The 13877-nt window shown below is 35.0% G+C and overlaps 1 protein-coding gene across 2 annotated transcripts in view; it reads right to left on the bottom strand.

The window, feature by feature from the left end:
- Positions 1–1826: 1826 nt before the first annotated feature.
- Positions 1827–13877, bottom strand: part of CDC73 (cell division cycle 73) — a 123749-nt gene continuing 111698 nt past the window's right edge. The window contains exons 16-17 of one of the 2 annotated variants that reach the window (XM_036084170.2): positions 13232–13373; positions 1827–12315 (exon numbers count right to left, since the gene is read on the bottom strand). In XM_036084170.2, coding sequence (XP_035940063.1) covers positions 12279–12315; positions 13232–13373 — 179 coding nt within the window. In that variant the 3' untranslated portion in view covers positions 1827–12278. The remainder of the gene's footprint in view (positions 12316–13231; positions 13374–13877) is intronic. The other variant, XM_036084173.2, reaches the window with a different exon arrangement.

The raw sequence follows: 13877 nt of genomic DNA on the forward strand, positions 1-13877 counted from the left end.
CCACCACCACCATGGTTTCAATCAGGCCAGCCACCAAAACTCTATCAAATCTTTCTCTCTCTCTCGTTTCCACACATTCACCCCAGTGTTGTTTTTCTCATTTGCTCTTTCTGAAACTTCAAATATTTATGTAAACCATAATTCTACACAGTGGTCCTTCCTGATGCAACACAGCTTCTAAGAAGTAGTTTATTCCTTACTTTCAAAGAAACCTCTCATGAGCAGCATACCCCCATATATCAGTCAGAATCCGGTCAGGAGACAGGAACCCCATCAGTAATCTTGATAGAGAAAATCAAATATACAGAACGGTTAATAAAAGGTGGTTGAAGAAGATTCTAATAGATATAGAAATTAGAAAGAAGTTATTTCTTCTATAGTGGTGGGAGAATAAAAAAGAAAGAACTTACAAGAGCCACCGCACTCCCCACCCTACCCCGGTGAGTCAGAACTCGTCAGAGAGGGCATGGCTCACACCGAAACAGAGACTAACAGTTGTGGGAAGGCGCAGCTGGCCTAGTTGGAGCACCTCATCAGGTGGTGGAGGCCCTGGAGGTTGTGGGTGGGTCACAGTTGGTCTTTAGCAACTGTTCCCTTGAGCAAAGTAACTTTCAGGAAGGTGTGGGCTGCAGACGATCGATGAAGGCCGTTGAATGGTGCTCCCAGACCTTCTGCATGCTAATCTGCTGCTGGCGTCAGCGAAGTCAAACACAGCACATCAGAAACAGAAAAAGAAACTCTTCTGTTATGGCCCTTATGTTGTTCCTCCAGTGACAGCTTAACATCAAGCCTGTGCACGAGAAACCTGTACAGGGTCGAGCTTCAATACTGCAAAATAGGGCAAAGAAGGGTGGATTTGGAGCTGAGAGACAGTTAACTTGTTAACTGGTCCACCTTACCATCTTGAAATATGATTAATTACAGTGCACTGGTGCTATAAACATACAGAAGAAAAATGGGAATACTTACTCCTTATTGGATATTGGTATACCTTTGCTTAGTCTTTCATATATATTTTATTGTGTTTCATTTCTTCCGGGACAATCTCTGTGATAATCCTCACGTATATAGATTTCTTTAAGGTTTTAAAGTGAGGTAGATGTCATATATGTGGGGAATGAAGAGTTGGTTTTCCGTTCTTAAATCAATCAACATAGATGACATTGATGCAAACACATCTATCTCTGTTCCATTGGTTTTAAGAGCATTAAGTACGGTCTGATTTTTTTTCTCATATGGGACAAGACTAACATTGGCAAACAATGGGCAGAAATCACAAAAACACAAATGTGTTATTTGATAAGTACAGATGTGAATTTCACAGGTGTGAATTTGAACTGTCTTGAAAGGTAAGAACATCTTCTATGCAGGGAAAGGAACATTTACTAAGGCATGGAGCTATGAAAAAGGATGGCATGTTGAAAGACTGCAAAGCGGTATATGTGGACCTAAATTTTTGGGAGGGAAGCATTTGATGAGGTTGAAAATATAATCTGGCTTCAGGTTTTCAAAGTCAATGACTCTCAAAATAGTGCATCCGTGAATCACATGAGAATCTTGTTAAATATGTGGATTCTTTGGCTTTCTCACACCACAAAAACCCATTCAGTAAATTTGAAATAGAGGTCAAGGAATCTGTACTTGAATGATCACACAATTCACCCCCACTGTGGAATGCTAACGCTCCTGGTCCACACACTTTTTGATAAATACTGTATGAAAACATTTTTACTTAATGCTATTGGTCTCCAAAGTACGGCATGCACACTGCGGGGAGCATGCAAGATGATTTAGTCGGGTGTGGGAAGAAGACACTAAAATATATATTTGCAGTTAAATTAAGCTTTATTAATAGTTAATATATGAATTGACACAGATGCCTTCACTTGATCTCTATACAGTACAAGGTGAATTGAGGGAAGAAAAAGACCCGACAGTGAAATTCTCATTCCCTCATCCAGCATAGTGTGACAGACAACACTTTATACTTTACAAAATAGAAAAGTGGCATAGAGAGATCTCTGAGAAAAACAAAACGAACAAACAAAAATACCTTAAAGATAACAGTAAAAATGGAAGCAAGTGGGAACAAGAAAATGACAGAGTTGACCTTTCTCTTAAAACTAAATTAGCTCTTTGCCAAATAACAAGGTTAGAAATTACTATGAAGTCAGATGATCAGAAGTGTGAATGAACAAGAAAGTAATTACTGCTGGGAAAAAAACTGCTATGGAAAGAACATTTTAAAAATGGTTATTGGAAAAAATTTTTTATTTTGTGCTTTTGCAGCTGAAAACATAATACCTATCAAAATGTCCGTATCTTCACAATTTAACAACTTGGAAATAATTTCCTGACCTATTTAAAAATCTCCAAAACCTTAATACAATGTTTTGTTTGTTTTTTTCTAAATATTCCAAAGTGCTTTAGTGGGTTTTAGAAAGTTATTTGTCGGGGCACCTAGGTGGCTCACAGTCCGTTGAGCGTCTGCCTTCAGCTCGGGTCATGGTCCCAGGGTCCTGGGATCAAGCCCAGCATCAGGTTCCTTGGTAAGCGGGAGGCCTGCTTCTCCCTCTCCCTCTGCCTGCCACTCCCCCTGCTTGTGCTCTGTGAAATAAATAAATAAAATCTTTAAAAAATTTTAAAAAGTTATTTGTCAAAAATATAGAACTTCTGATTAGTTGCAAGAACAAGTGTTGTTCATCTTCCATAAAATCATTTTTCTCACCAGGGATGAGAAATTTAGGATGCTTTCCCTCTTTACTCCCTGCTCAGGCCTCACTTCTAGGTTTTACTGAGATAGCTTAGTACTTAAAGTTAATGATGAGATTTCCCAGGTAGTATGTCTTTCCTGCTTCAAGAATACTTACCACTTAACATTAAAATTCCCAGTCACTCTACCACAGAATACAGGTCTTTATTTGTTTGAAGTTCTTAAAAGTTCTAACGTGCATCTTCTTCAACTGAGGTTACTTGGGAGATACACTCTTTGGATCCTTGCATAGCCTCAAGATAAATGGTCTCAACTGGGAAACAGATTTAGTTGTAGCCATTCTCTAAAGCTTGGAGGTTTGATTTTTTTCCTCTATAAATTCCTCTCTTTACCCTGAAATTGAAGAATTTGAGTATCTCCTCCTGCATGTATAACAAGCATCTCAAACTCAACATTCCCCAAAACTCCTGATTCCCTCAGCTACCATCCCCAAATCTGACCCTTATACAATTCTTTCCTAGCATAGTAAGCAGAAACCCCATCCCTCCAATTATTTAGGCAAAAGCCAAAAACAAAAAACCTGATTGTTGACTCTATTAATAATCACACACCACACCCAATCCATCTACTTTTAAATTATTTCCAGAATCTATTTGACACTCCTCCACCAATTACCACATTGGTCCAAGCCCTAATGATTTAGCTAAATTACTGAAATATCTAATGAGCTGGTCTCCCAGCTTCTGCCTTTACTCCTCACAGTCTATTTTCCAACAGCATTGTGACTCTTGAAACTAAAGTCACATGAGGTCACTCCTCTGCCCAAAAACTCTCCAATGGCTTCCCATATGTACCAATGAATAAAAGCCAAGCGCTTTACAACAGTCTGCAAAGCCCCACATGCTCTTTTCTCCTGCTGCCACTCTGTGCTCACCTCTTACTGTTCTTGCTCCCTCAGCTCTACCCAAGGGGCCTCCTTGCCAGTCTTTGAGTCGCAGCTATGATAGTACCTGAAGGTTTCTAAACTTCCTGTTCGCTCTCTGGAGTACTTTCTCCCCAGATATTTATGAGGTTGGTTCCCTTACTTCCTCCGAATTGCTGCTCAAATGTCAACCCATATAAAATAGTCAATCTTGCCTCTACCTTATCCCGACACTGTCACTATTTTTTTCTGTATCACTTATTCACATCTGACACATTCATTCATCTTCTTATTGTCTACCTCTTCCTACTCAATAAAGGCATGGCTCAATGCTTTGTTCACCCTGAATTCTGGCGACTAAAACAGTTCTTATCACTGCCATGAAGTAGACAATAAATATTTGAATGAAATGTCCGCCTAGGTGTCTTTCATGCCCCTTGATGTTACATGGAACATGTATAGCAAGAACCCTTTCAAACCAGTGTAACTGTCCTCTAGTATTTACGAATTGTTTTCTTAAGTCTGTTTCCTTTTTTCTTCACTTATTCACGTTAAATATCCTAAACTTTTCTTTAAGGTGTTTTCATTTTTACTGCAATCTCCAGGTCTTTGGGTTTTGCTTTTCTAGAGAGAACTACTACTGCACAAATTCCAGGCCACTAATTTGGTCCTCAAGATGGCCATTTCCCACTTTTACTACATTTTAATGTGTTGGGCTTTTAATTTACAGAAAGTTTACTTCATACCGTGAATGTCCTCATGTGCTTTTTTAAAATTAAAGTTGTCATCCATCTCCACCAGCAATTCTTTTTCACCACCACCCACTTCTGAATGTTCTCTAATTCTTTTTTTTTTTTTTTTTAGGCTTCTCTATACTATTTTCCTTTGCCGACTCATTCACCCTTTGGCACAAGTCAAACTGTGGGACAGTCTGAGTGGCAATAAACCCACGGGCAATACAAGCAAGCCAGTTACCTCTACTTCTGTGGGCTGAGGATGTGTTAACCAGCAAGCTGCCAGGACCCATACAAACAGGAACTGACAGCCTACCATGCAGTAGCCCAGCAGGTACTCTGAAGCTAGTCTTCCTAGTACCACCCATGTGGACTGCACTCTTTTCCTCTAACTCCATGAATCTTTGAGAGTGAGGTGCTCATATTCAAGCCACCTCCCTAGAACCCTGTTTAAGATGAAAGGTGCAACCCAGTTTAAATGTGGGTGGAAAGGATAAGTACAGGGTGGTGACAGGATGAAGACACAAACTAGAGAACAAACAGTAAGAGGGCAAAACTGATGATAGTGGTGGGAGGTTGTAGGAGAACACATATGAATAGACAAGTCCTTGATGGGTGACAGGACATTTAAATCACTGTAATAGGAGGAAAGAAAGATTATTATATGCACATGTTTTTGAGATACAGTACTGAGAATTCCATGGCTTGTTTCCTCCATTAAGAATAGGTAAGGTCATTTCTGGGTGAAGACAATGAAGTAAAGTGAGATCAGAGCTCCATCACACTTAACAACTAAAGAATTGGTAGGGGAGTGAGAAAAAAGGAAAAACAGTAAACCATCAGCCACCAAACAAGAAAAGACACACACCACCTCATGTTAACAAGGAAACCAAAGAAAGAAACATTCAGGTAAGATTTAGATTAGGCTCAAAATAACATCTAACCCACCTCACTGTAGGAAAAGAAAGCTGACAACATTCCAAGAATTCTCATCCAAAATCTAGAATAAAACAAACTGAGGATAAGAAGATGCCCATAGAAAAGTCAATGAAAAACCCTTTACAACCTCCAGTACTTCCAGGTATTCCTTTTTTCCAGTACCCTGTAGCCACTTTGGGAACCATTCATGGTGTTCTCCCTCAGAAATGAGATGTACATACAACTAGGAGTTTGGGCACGTTATGGAACCTCAGAACAGAGTGGTGCTCAGGTCTTCCAAAAAAAGAATTTTATCCACTCCCAGTTATCATTGCACTACAGAAGAGGCAAAGAATACAAGAACTAGCCTGATGTGGGAGCAAATTGGGGAAAACAAGACTCAGAGAAGGAGGAAAGGCTGTCAGGGAGGACTTAGTACAATAAAAGCCCTCATAATCTGTGCTAATGGAACATGCACATAATTTTAAAAAAAGAAGTTAGAGGGGGGCATTGAAATGATCTATACCTTTTAAAAAAATCCTAAAATATCTAAATGTACATTCACTGACCTCTTGATACAAAGCCAATGATTTTGAGCATGGATCCTTTAAAGCTCATGCTATCCAGTTACAATTTTCTTGTTGCCATTGACCTGAGTCATAGCCTGTGGCTATCTTCCTTGCCACCCCTATTCTTGTCGTTCTGTTATTTCAACACTCACATGAGTAACCGTGGTCTCAGATCTTTGACTCCAAAGAGCTCTTCTCCTATCTCAGTCACTTACAAGTTTTTGACTTTTCCTCATCAATATCCTATCACCTCTCTGAAATCTTGATTTTATATATCCCATCCTCTCTTCTCTTTCAGATTTACTTTTAGCTTCATTTCACTGACGTTTTCAGTTCATGGGTCAGCCCCACTTTCATACAATCCACCACCTCCTTTATATTGTTTATTCCTTGAAGAGCTGAGATTCCATATTCTGGTACTATAATCATCACTTGTGAATATCATCACCACTCCGGCCTGCTTTTACTTCCATCAAAAGTTGAAAATCTATTTGCTTTCTCTACACCTGCAATCAAGCCACTAAATGCTGCTGGAGAAATATCATACCACAGATTTGCCTAGTTTCACTTAAATTTATGTATAAACCCCCAAAAGATACACACTGCCCAAATCCTACTACATTTTTTTCCCACTGAGTTGGAGTTCCCATATAATTTCTTCTTTCTCTTCAAATTCCTACATCAACTACATTAATGACCCTCAGTTTATTTCATCATCAGTAACCCTTACACTTCCTTTTTGTACTCAACGGTGTATAATGAAATAAAAACACATAACTAAGAATACAAATACTTTAAAACTGTTTTACAGTCAAAATGACCATAAACATTAGTGATGCCCAACTGGGCTAAAATAATCGAATAAGCCATGAGCAAGCTCATTTGATCTTCCCCAACCATTACACACACCAACTTGATAAAATTTCAAACTATTCCATTTTAAAGAAAGACATATTTATATTATTTAACAATTTTAAGAAGAGAAATTAATGCCATTACCATATTTACATTTTTAACATGGTAAACTCCATGAATGCAGTTCTTCTGTGAGTGTAAATTACCATATTTTATCACAGCGAATGTTGTGTAACTCAATGGGTTTCCATTTGGAAATTTTTGGTAAATCAAGTACAGTCCAAAAAAATATTCAAGTGTGATTAACCAAATCTGATTTCTTCTTTCTTATATAGCCTGAGCCCTATTTACATTAGTTGTGTAGTATAAACCAACATTCTCTGGATGATGAATTAATTATGAACTATAATTCTGTGACCAAGTACCTACAAATAATTATGACAGACTCAACAACACATCCTTCTCTAGAGCTACTTTTTATGTTAAACACCTGATCATTACACGACTAAATAAAAATGGAAAGTGTTTTAGAAAATAAGAGGAAAAAAAGCTTATTTGGCAATGTGCTGTTATATACTAGCACCTTTGAGCCTTGAAAAAATCCAACAGCATCTACAACTCTTGCTATATCTATTTTAGTTATGTGAATGCTCATCTGCCTAAGAGCAGATAATCAAATGAACAGAAGAGCAGGATAAAACACATATTTAGTGGGCACTTATGAACTGAATGGAAATTAAGTTTGAGTAGGGCCCATTAAATTCTTCATTAAAGAAATTTCGTTGCAAAAGAGTCACACATTATCACTGGCACAACCAGTAGGATGATGCTGTTAATGATTTGATTATATGCACAGTACAGTTTGTTTTCAAACTATAAAATGTTAAAGTCAGGGTACTCAAACTGTAAAGATGATGTAATTTACCAGATACATTCTTAATTCTATTAAAACAATAAAGGAGACAGTAAACTGGACCATAAGCAAACTCAGCTCAATAGAGCATGTGGCTTGTTACTTCTAGGAAGAACTATAATTCTCTACATTATTTAACTCATTAACAGAAGACTATAAATGTACTTAACTCATTAGTTTTCAAAGTGAAAACTCACATTGCATTTATTTTCAAAACAGAAATACTATGCCTGAAAAATCTCATAAATCCTTTTATGGAAAGACGGTCATCATCCATATCCTACCCCATAATACAGTTTCTGTATTCTTGGTTGAGTGTGATTTTTTGATTGGAGGGATGAAGAGCAGGGTAGAAGTGGGGTGGGAATGTCCCCAAGACTGTTAAGTAAAGTACTACAAAATGTTTTATTTACAATTAAACTTTAAATTTAAAAATCCACTGAAATGGAGTAAGAATCACCGAACATTTTATCAGATCACATGGCCCAAATTTAAGCTCCATTCAAGAACCACTTTGCTTGAGAAAGAATACAAATTGGTGGCTAAACAATCATTTATAGTGCCTACACCATGTAAATGAACTACATTATATATAAAGCACTATAATCAAACTTGGAGGTTAAGTAACTTTTAGTAAACTTAAACTGGATAGAAAGGGAATTCAGTAGCAAACAAAATTCTCAGATACAACATTTACTTAAATTTGACATAGTAGCACCCCACTTTTTGAATTTTGGCAAAAAATTTCATTAGCTTTACTCATTTAAATGGCATACATTTATAACTCCCAAGATACTCTAATAAACACTACCTAAAATAATACATATAAGCCCAAACAGATCAATGACCTGGAAGTATTATTGCCTATTATGCATTTACTAAATATAATTCTTTATACACCTATTATACATTTTCAATTTTTCCTTAGTTATTATTCCAACATATTAATAGAGAAACCATGCTGGCACCACTATACAGCCAAATGTGGCAATGGACAGGCCAGAATATATAGGACACAGCATTTCAAAATTCCTAATCCAGTTCTTAATTTAAGTCAAATTCAGTCATTTGTCCTTTTATAAAGTTAATTTACTATGGTTAGGGTAACCAGTTGAATATCAAATCCAAGTGAATAAAAATTCAGTCAAGTAATATTAAGGCGCATGTAATTAAATTTATTTTTCATGTTTTAATTTTGATTAGCTTTTATAATATTTATAAAATGCACTGCTGGTCTCAAAAACTAATTAGTTCAACAACTAAGACTCAGATAATCGTTATCTGACAAAGTGGCACTTTATTTCTGGCCACATATGTATATCCTATCATCATTTCTATTGTTAATACCAATAAAATGGAATTGTTATATAGTAAGAAATATGTCAACTAAATACGCCCTCCCCACCCTCCAAAAAAGAATGTATCGCTTTAACTGTTAGGAGTCACAAAAATTTTTATTTAGGAAAAATATTTCCTTCAATGTTTGATAATGAATTTTATTTAAATGAATAATTTACTTTTACTTTTCTGTGCAGACCAATTAAAAAGTATGCCTCTTTCCTTTCATAAGCAAACTCTAATTCTGCATGGCAGATAAGAAATTAATACTTTACTTTCTTCTACCTTAAAAATTAATTACGAAATTTTCCTCATTATGAACTAGTTATTTCTGTATGGATTGTTGTCATGCTGCTGTTAAAAAAAAGTTAGTAAAAGATATGGACACATGGGAAACAAATCATAAACTGTAATACTAGTTTATAATGAAATATATTAAACATTGTTTAAATATTAAACAGCAAAATACTCCTATATTAAATAAATAAGACTTGAATTTGTCATGTGGAACTATAGGCCAATACTATCAATAAGGGGGATGGTCTAGTGTAAAGGTTGGTCATCAAAAGAAAAAAAAAAGCAGGAAAGGAAAGAAAAGAAAAAAGAAAAAAGAAAAAGGAGAGGAGAGGAGAGGAGAGGAGGAAAGGAGATGAGGAGGAAACACAACATTTAATACTGGCATTGTTTTCAATAACAAATTAAATCAGTGATTCTCAATCCTTTCTGAACATGAAATTACCTAGAGAACTTTTTAAAAATACTGATGATCAGGTCTCAGCCCAAATTAAATCAGAATCAGGAATCAGGCAATAGTATATTTAAATGGTCCCCCAAATGATTCTCATGTGCAGTCAGGGTTGAGAGTTAATGACTGAAACCAACAAGCTTCTTAATGTTACCTGACTCAGAAGAGGGTCCTATGAATAAAGAAATGGAATTTTCTTTTACCAGTGGGACAAGACAAGGGTGTCTCCAGTTAAGAGTAACTTCCGGGTAAGTCAAGTTTATTAATGCATACCTCATTTCCATTAAAATATCTGTGTATACCTCTTCATGCCCTGTAATTCTGCATTTTCAAACTCTAAGACCTAGTCAAAGTACTTTTTGTAATAAATCAGTCACACTGAAAAATCATTCATGCATATAAATTATTTACTGAATGCCTACTATGTGCAAGGCACAGTGATAGGTACTGCTGTAGGACTTGGGAGTCATGAGATAATAATGATTGGCTGAAAAAAATTTGTTTTTGGAATTAGTGGCTATTAAATTAATTACATGGACCTAAATAAGGGACTGAACTACTGAAAAAAGAAAAAGAAAATAAGTACATACTAAGGGTCTGATTTTAAAATACATAGCACAGCATATTTGTACTTTTCCTAATGTTCCTTTACAGTATTTCCAGAAGCCTTTGAATATACATAAGGCAGATTCAAGATAGAAAAATAAACCCTGTTTAAAGTAGATGTTCCCAATTTTAACCACACTCTATCAAGTAAATTTCTTATATGACATAAGTATAAATACTAAAAATCTTTATAGAAAGGTAGTTCTTGTCCACTTGTAGTAGTCTTAACAAGTAATCTTACATTAAAATATCACAGATTCTAGTCCTCGACGATTTCATCATGGAGAAAGTTTATACAATACATAATTTATTTTGAAGACAGTTTATATGCTGAGAAATTCTAAAGTGAACAAATTTGAGTTCTCTTTTGTTTTCAAGAAGAGAGGATGCAAAGAAAGGAAGGGGGTAGAATCTGTTCAAACCTTATAAATATCCTACAATCTAATAATTTAAAATGCTGACTGCTCTTCTTAAGAACCTAGTGAATTCCATATGAATAAATATTTTTTCTCTTCACTACTAGTATGGACTTTTGTGATTAAAAATAAATAGTAAGTGCTTCTCATTTTTATGATAGTATTAAATTTCAAAATGAGGCTAGGTAATGTCAGCATAACAAGAAGGAGCTAAATGTTTACCAAAAAAAAAAAAAAAAATGTTGACCTAAGAGAAATCACTTGGGGGGGGGGGGGAATAGAGAAAAAAATGACACAAGATGAAAGATCAGCAACGATCCTAATGGCAAAAACTCTTTAAGGGAGTAGAGGTTCCAAGTTGCTTTTAAGTAATAAAAGGTGAAATCAAGACTCAAGGAAAATGCTCATTCATTTGTACCTTGGATGCAACACTCTGAAGTAGAGAAGTAGTAAAATATTTTACTAAGTTAAAATATAGGTTTTATATTTTATACGATTTTGAACACGCACATAAAAATACCAGTGTTTTTATCTTGTTTCTGTTCAGACACTAAGCAAATGTGTTCTTTGGTGTCTGGGGGAGTTTATCAATATTTAGGGATAATGGAAGATAAGAACTCCAAGATCAACATGCCTAGAAACAGAAGTCTCAAAATCCTATGCCATACATATAAAGTAAGAATCAAAGGTGAACTTATGAGAAAAAATAAGAAAGTTAAAGTTACATTGCAGTAGGACTAACACATTTCCTTCCCCCAAACATACTCTGGCTCCCAAAATAAAAAGTACTATAGCCTAACAGGTTTTTAATCTGTGTTTTGAGATTTTTCAAGTGGAAAGATAGCACAGATAGAAATATCATTCTAAGTTTTAAAATCACCAAAGTCAGTGAGAAGAATGTACATTCATTAAATGTATTCATTTTAAGTAAAGAAGTCTTGGAAAGGCTGAACAGTTCAACCAAAGCTGAAGAATTGTTCTTGATTTTTCATTTTTCTTTTTTAAATAAAGAATAAGTATAGGTATAGTATACATACAGTTGACATTCTGATTCATTCAAAATAGTCACATCCCTTTGCTAGTTTTGGAAGTTCCAGAGACTAAAATTTAATATCATTCATAACATAGTATTTTCAATAAAAGGAATTATAGAGCAATGAAAAATCAGAAGATGGCCTAGAAAGCCTTTTAACCTCTAAATATACACACATTTATAACCTGTATTTATTTTCTAAAGAAACAAATTTTAAGTAATGCTAATTTAACCAATGGAGAAAAAACTTCTATCAAAATATACAATTTCCATTACAGACTAGAAGGCTAATATTAAAAAAATAGTTGTAAGCCAAAAAGTTTGCTTATATGGATGACAAGCATCATCCCTTTGAAGCATAAAGCATCAAATAAGGTCTTATAAAAGATCGATTTGTGACCTTCTTCATTTGTAAGTTCTTGATAAATTCATAAAGCTTGAGTCTCAGTCTTTAGGTCAAGGTATATCCATGCTTCTTAATCCAGATCTCCAGAAAAAGGGGAAACCAAGTAAAATTCAGAATCTCAAGTGGGATTTATGCTTTACCATGTACCTGAAAAATAATATTATAATAGGTTATAATGATTACAGGAATTGTAGGATTTTTAGAATATTACATGTAAAAATAAGTTAACATTTTAACTTAAAATTCAAAAATGTAGTTTTGTTTTCTAAAAAACTGGAAACCTGATACTGTACTTTGGAAATACAGAATAAGAACTTCTGAAGCCAGAAAAAACATTCCTCTTATTAAATTCTATAATCTCAGAGCTTCTGGCTAGAATAATAAATGTTTCTCTTTAATATATTATCAGTTATAATCACTGGGTTACCTCAGTCACCTCTGACTTTGGAAAACCCTTAATATTCAGCAAGAGACTTACACCAAGAAAGTGACAGATATTAAAGAGCACCTCAACGAGAATAAATTTAGTGGTATTATGATCATATGCTGTTCTTAAATTTTCCAATTATAAAACTGATGTTACTGTAAAAGGGCTTTAAGAATCCTATTTATAATAGTAATTAAAATAAATTCAAAAACTGAATTCCTTTCACAAGCTACCCATAACAAATCCAGTCAGTGACCTTTTGATGCAAACAAAAAAAAACAAAACAAAAAACTATAGGGATCACTTAATCCAAGCCTCTTGGACAGACAAAAAACAAGGTTCAGAAAGGTCACAGTTCATTAGAGCCAGATCACAAAAAGAGAATTAAAATCTAGGTCTTCCGACCCAGAGTTTACTGTTCTTTCTATCCAGGTATACACACTTTCTCCATCTGTTTCTAAGATCAGTATAACAAAGACATTTGTTAATTATCTACTGGATCATCAAATCAGACAATGTTCGAAAAGGGGAGCTGGGGGATATGTTCACAACTTTAATGAACTTAAAATCTAACTGAGGAGAAAGGAAAATTACTACAATAAAGCAGAAGTAAGTGCATTTTAGGATCAGAATTACCTATCCAATGTTTCCCAGAACCGTAAGAAAACTGGTCTATCCAAATGACGTTTGTGATAGCTGAGTTCTAATACTGTTACATCCCATTTCTGAACGTTTGGATCTAGACGAACTTCATCATATTTGAGATGGAAGGCTTTAACTATATGGGGGGAAATAATATTTTTTATTCAAACTGCAATCAAAATTATAAAAATATTTTACAAAAGAATAAAAATATCCAATATAGACATTAACCAAAAAACTAAACCAAACAAAAAACTTTAAAAAAATCAAACTTTCTTCAACCAAATGAAGCTACATTATAACCAAAGTGATCTTTGAAACAGATGCTAATAAGCACTGTGGCATCCTCAAAAACATTCAATTCAACAAATACCTACTGAGGTTTATACATGGCAGCCACTGGGACTGAAATGAGGAATAAGGTAAGATAAAACACATACGTTCTGGGTGAAGGATAAGAAGAAGAAGAAACACCTATTCAAATACAGTACGATAAAGGTGTAGTATATCACAGAAACATAAGAGTACCTTACCCAGACCAAGGAATTCAGAAAAGCTTACATAGGTAATGATCTCTAATCTAAGATCTAAAGCTTGAGTAAGAATTAGGCAAACACAGAACAAAAGTGACCCAGTTAGC

The sequence above is a fragment of the Halichoerus grypus genome, chromosome 7 (genome assembly GCF_964656455.1).
Source record: "Halichoerus grypus chromosome 7, mHalGry1.hap1.1, whole genome shotgun sequence".
NCBI lineage: Eukaryota > Metazoa > Chordata > Mammalia > Carnivora > Phocidae > Halichoerus > Halichoerus grypus.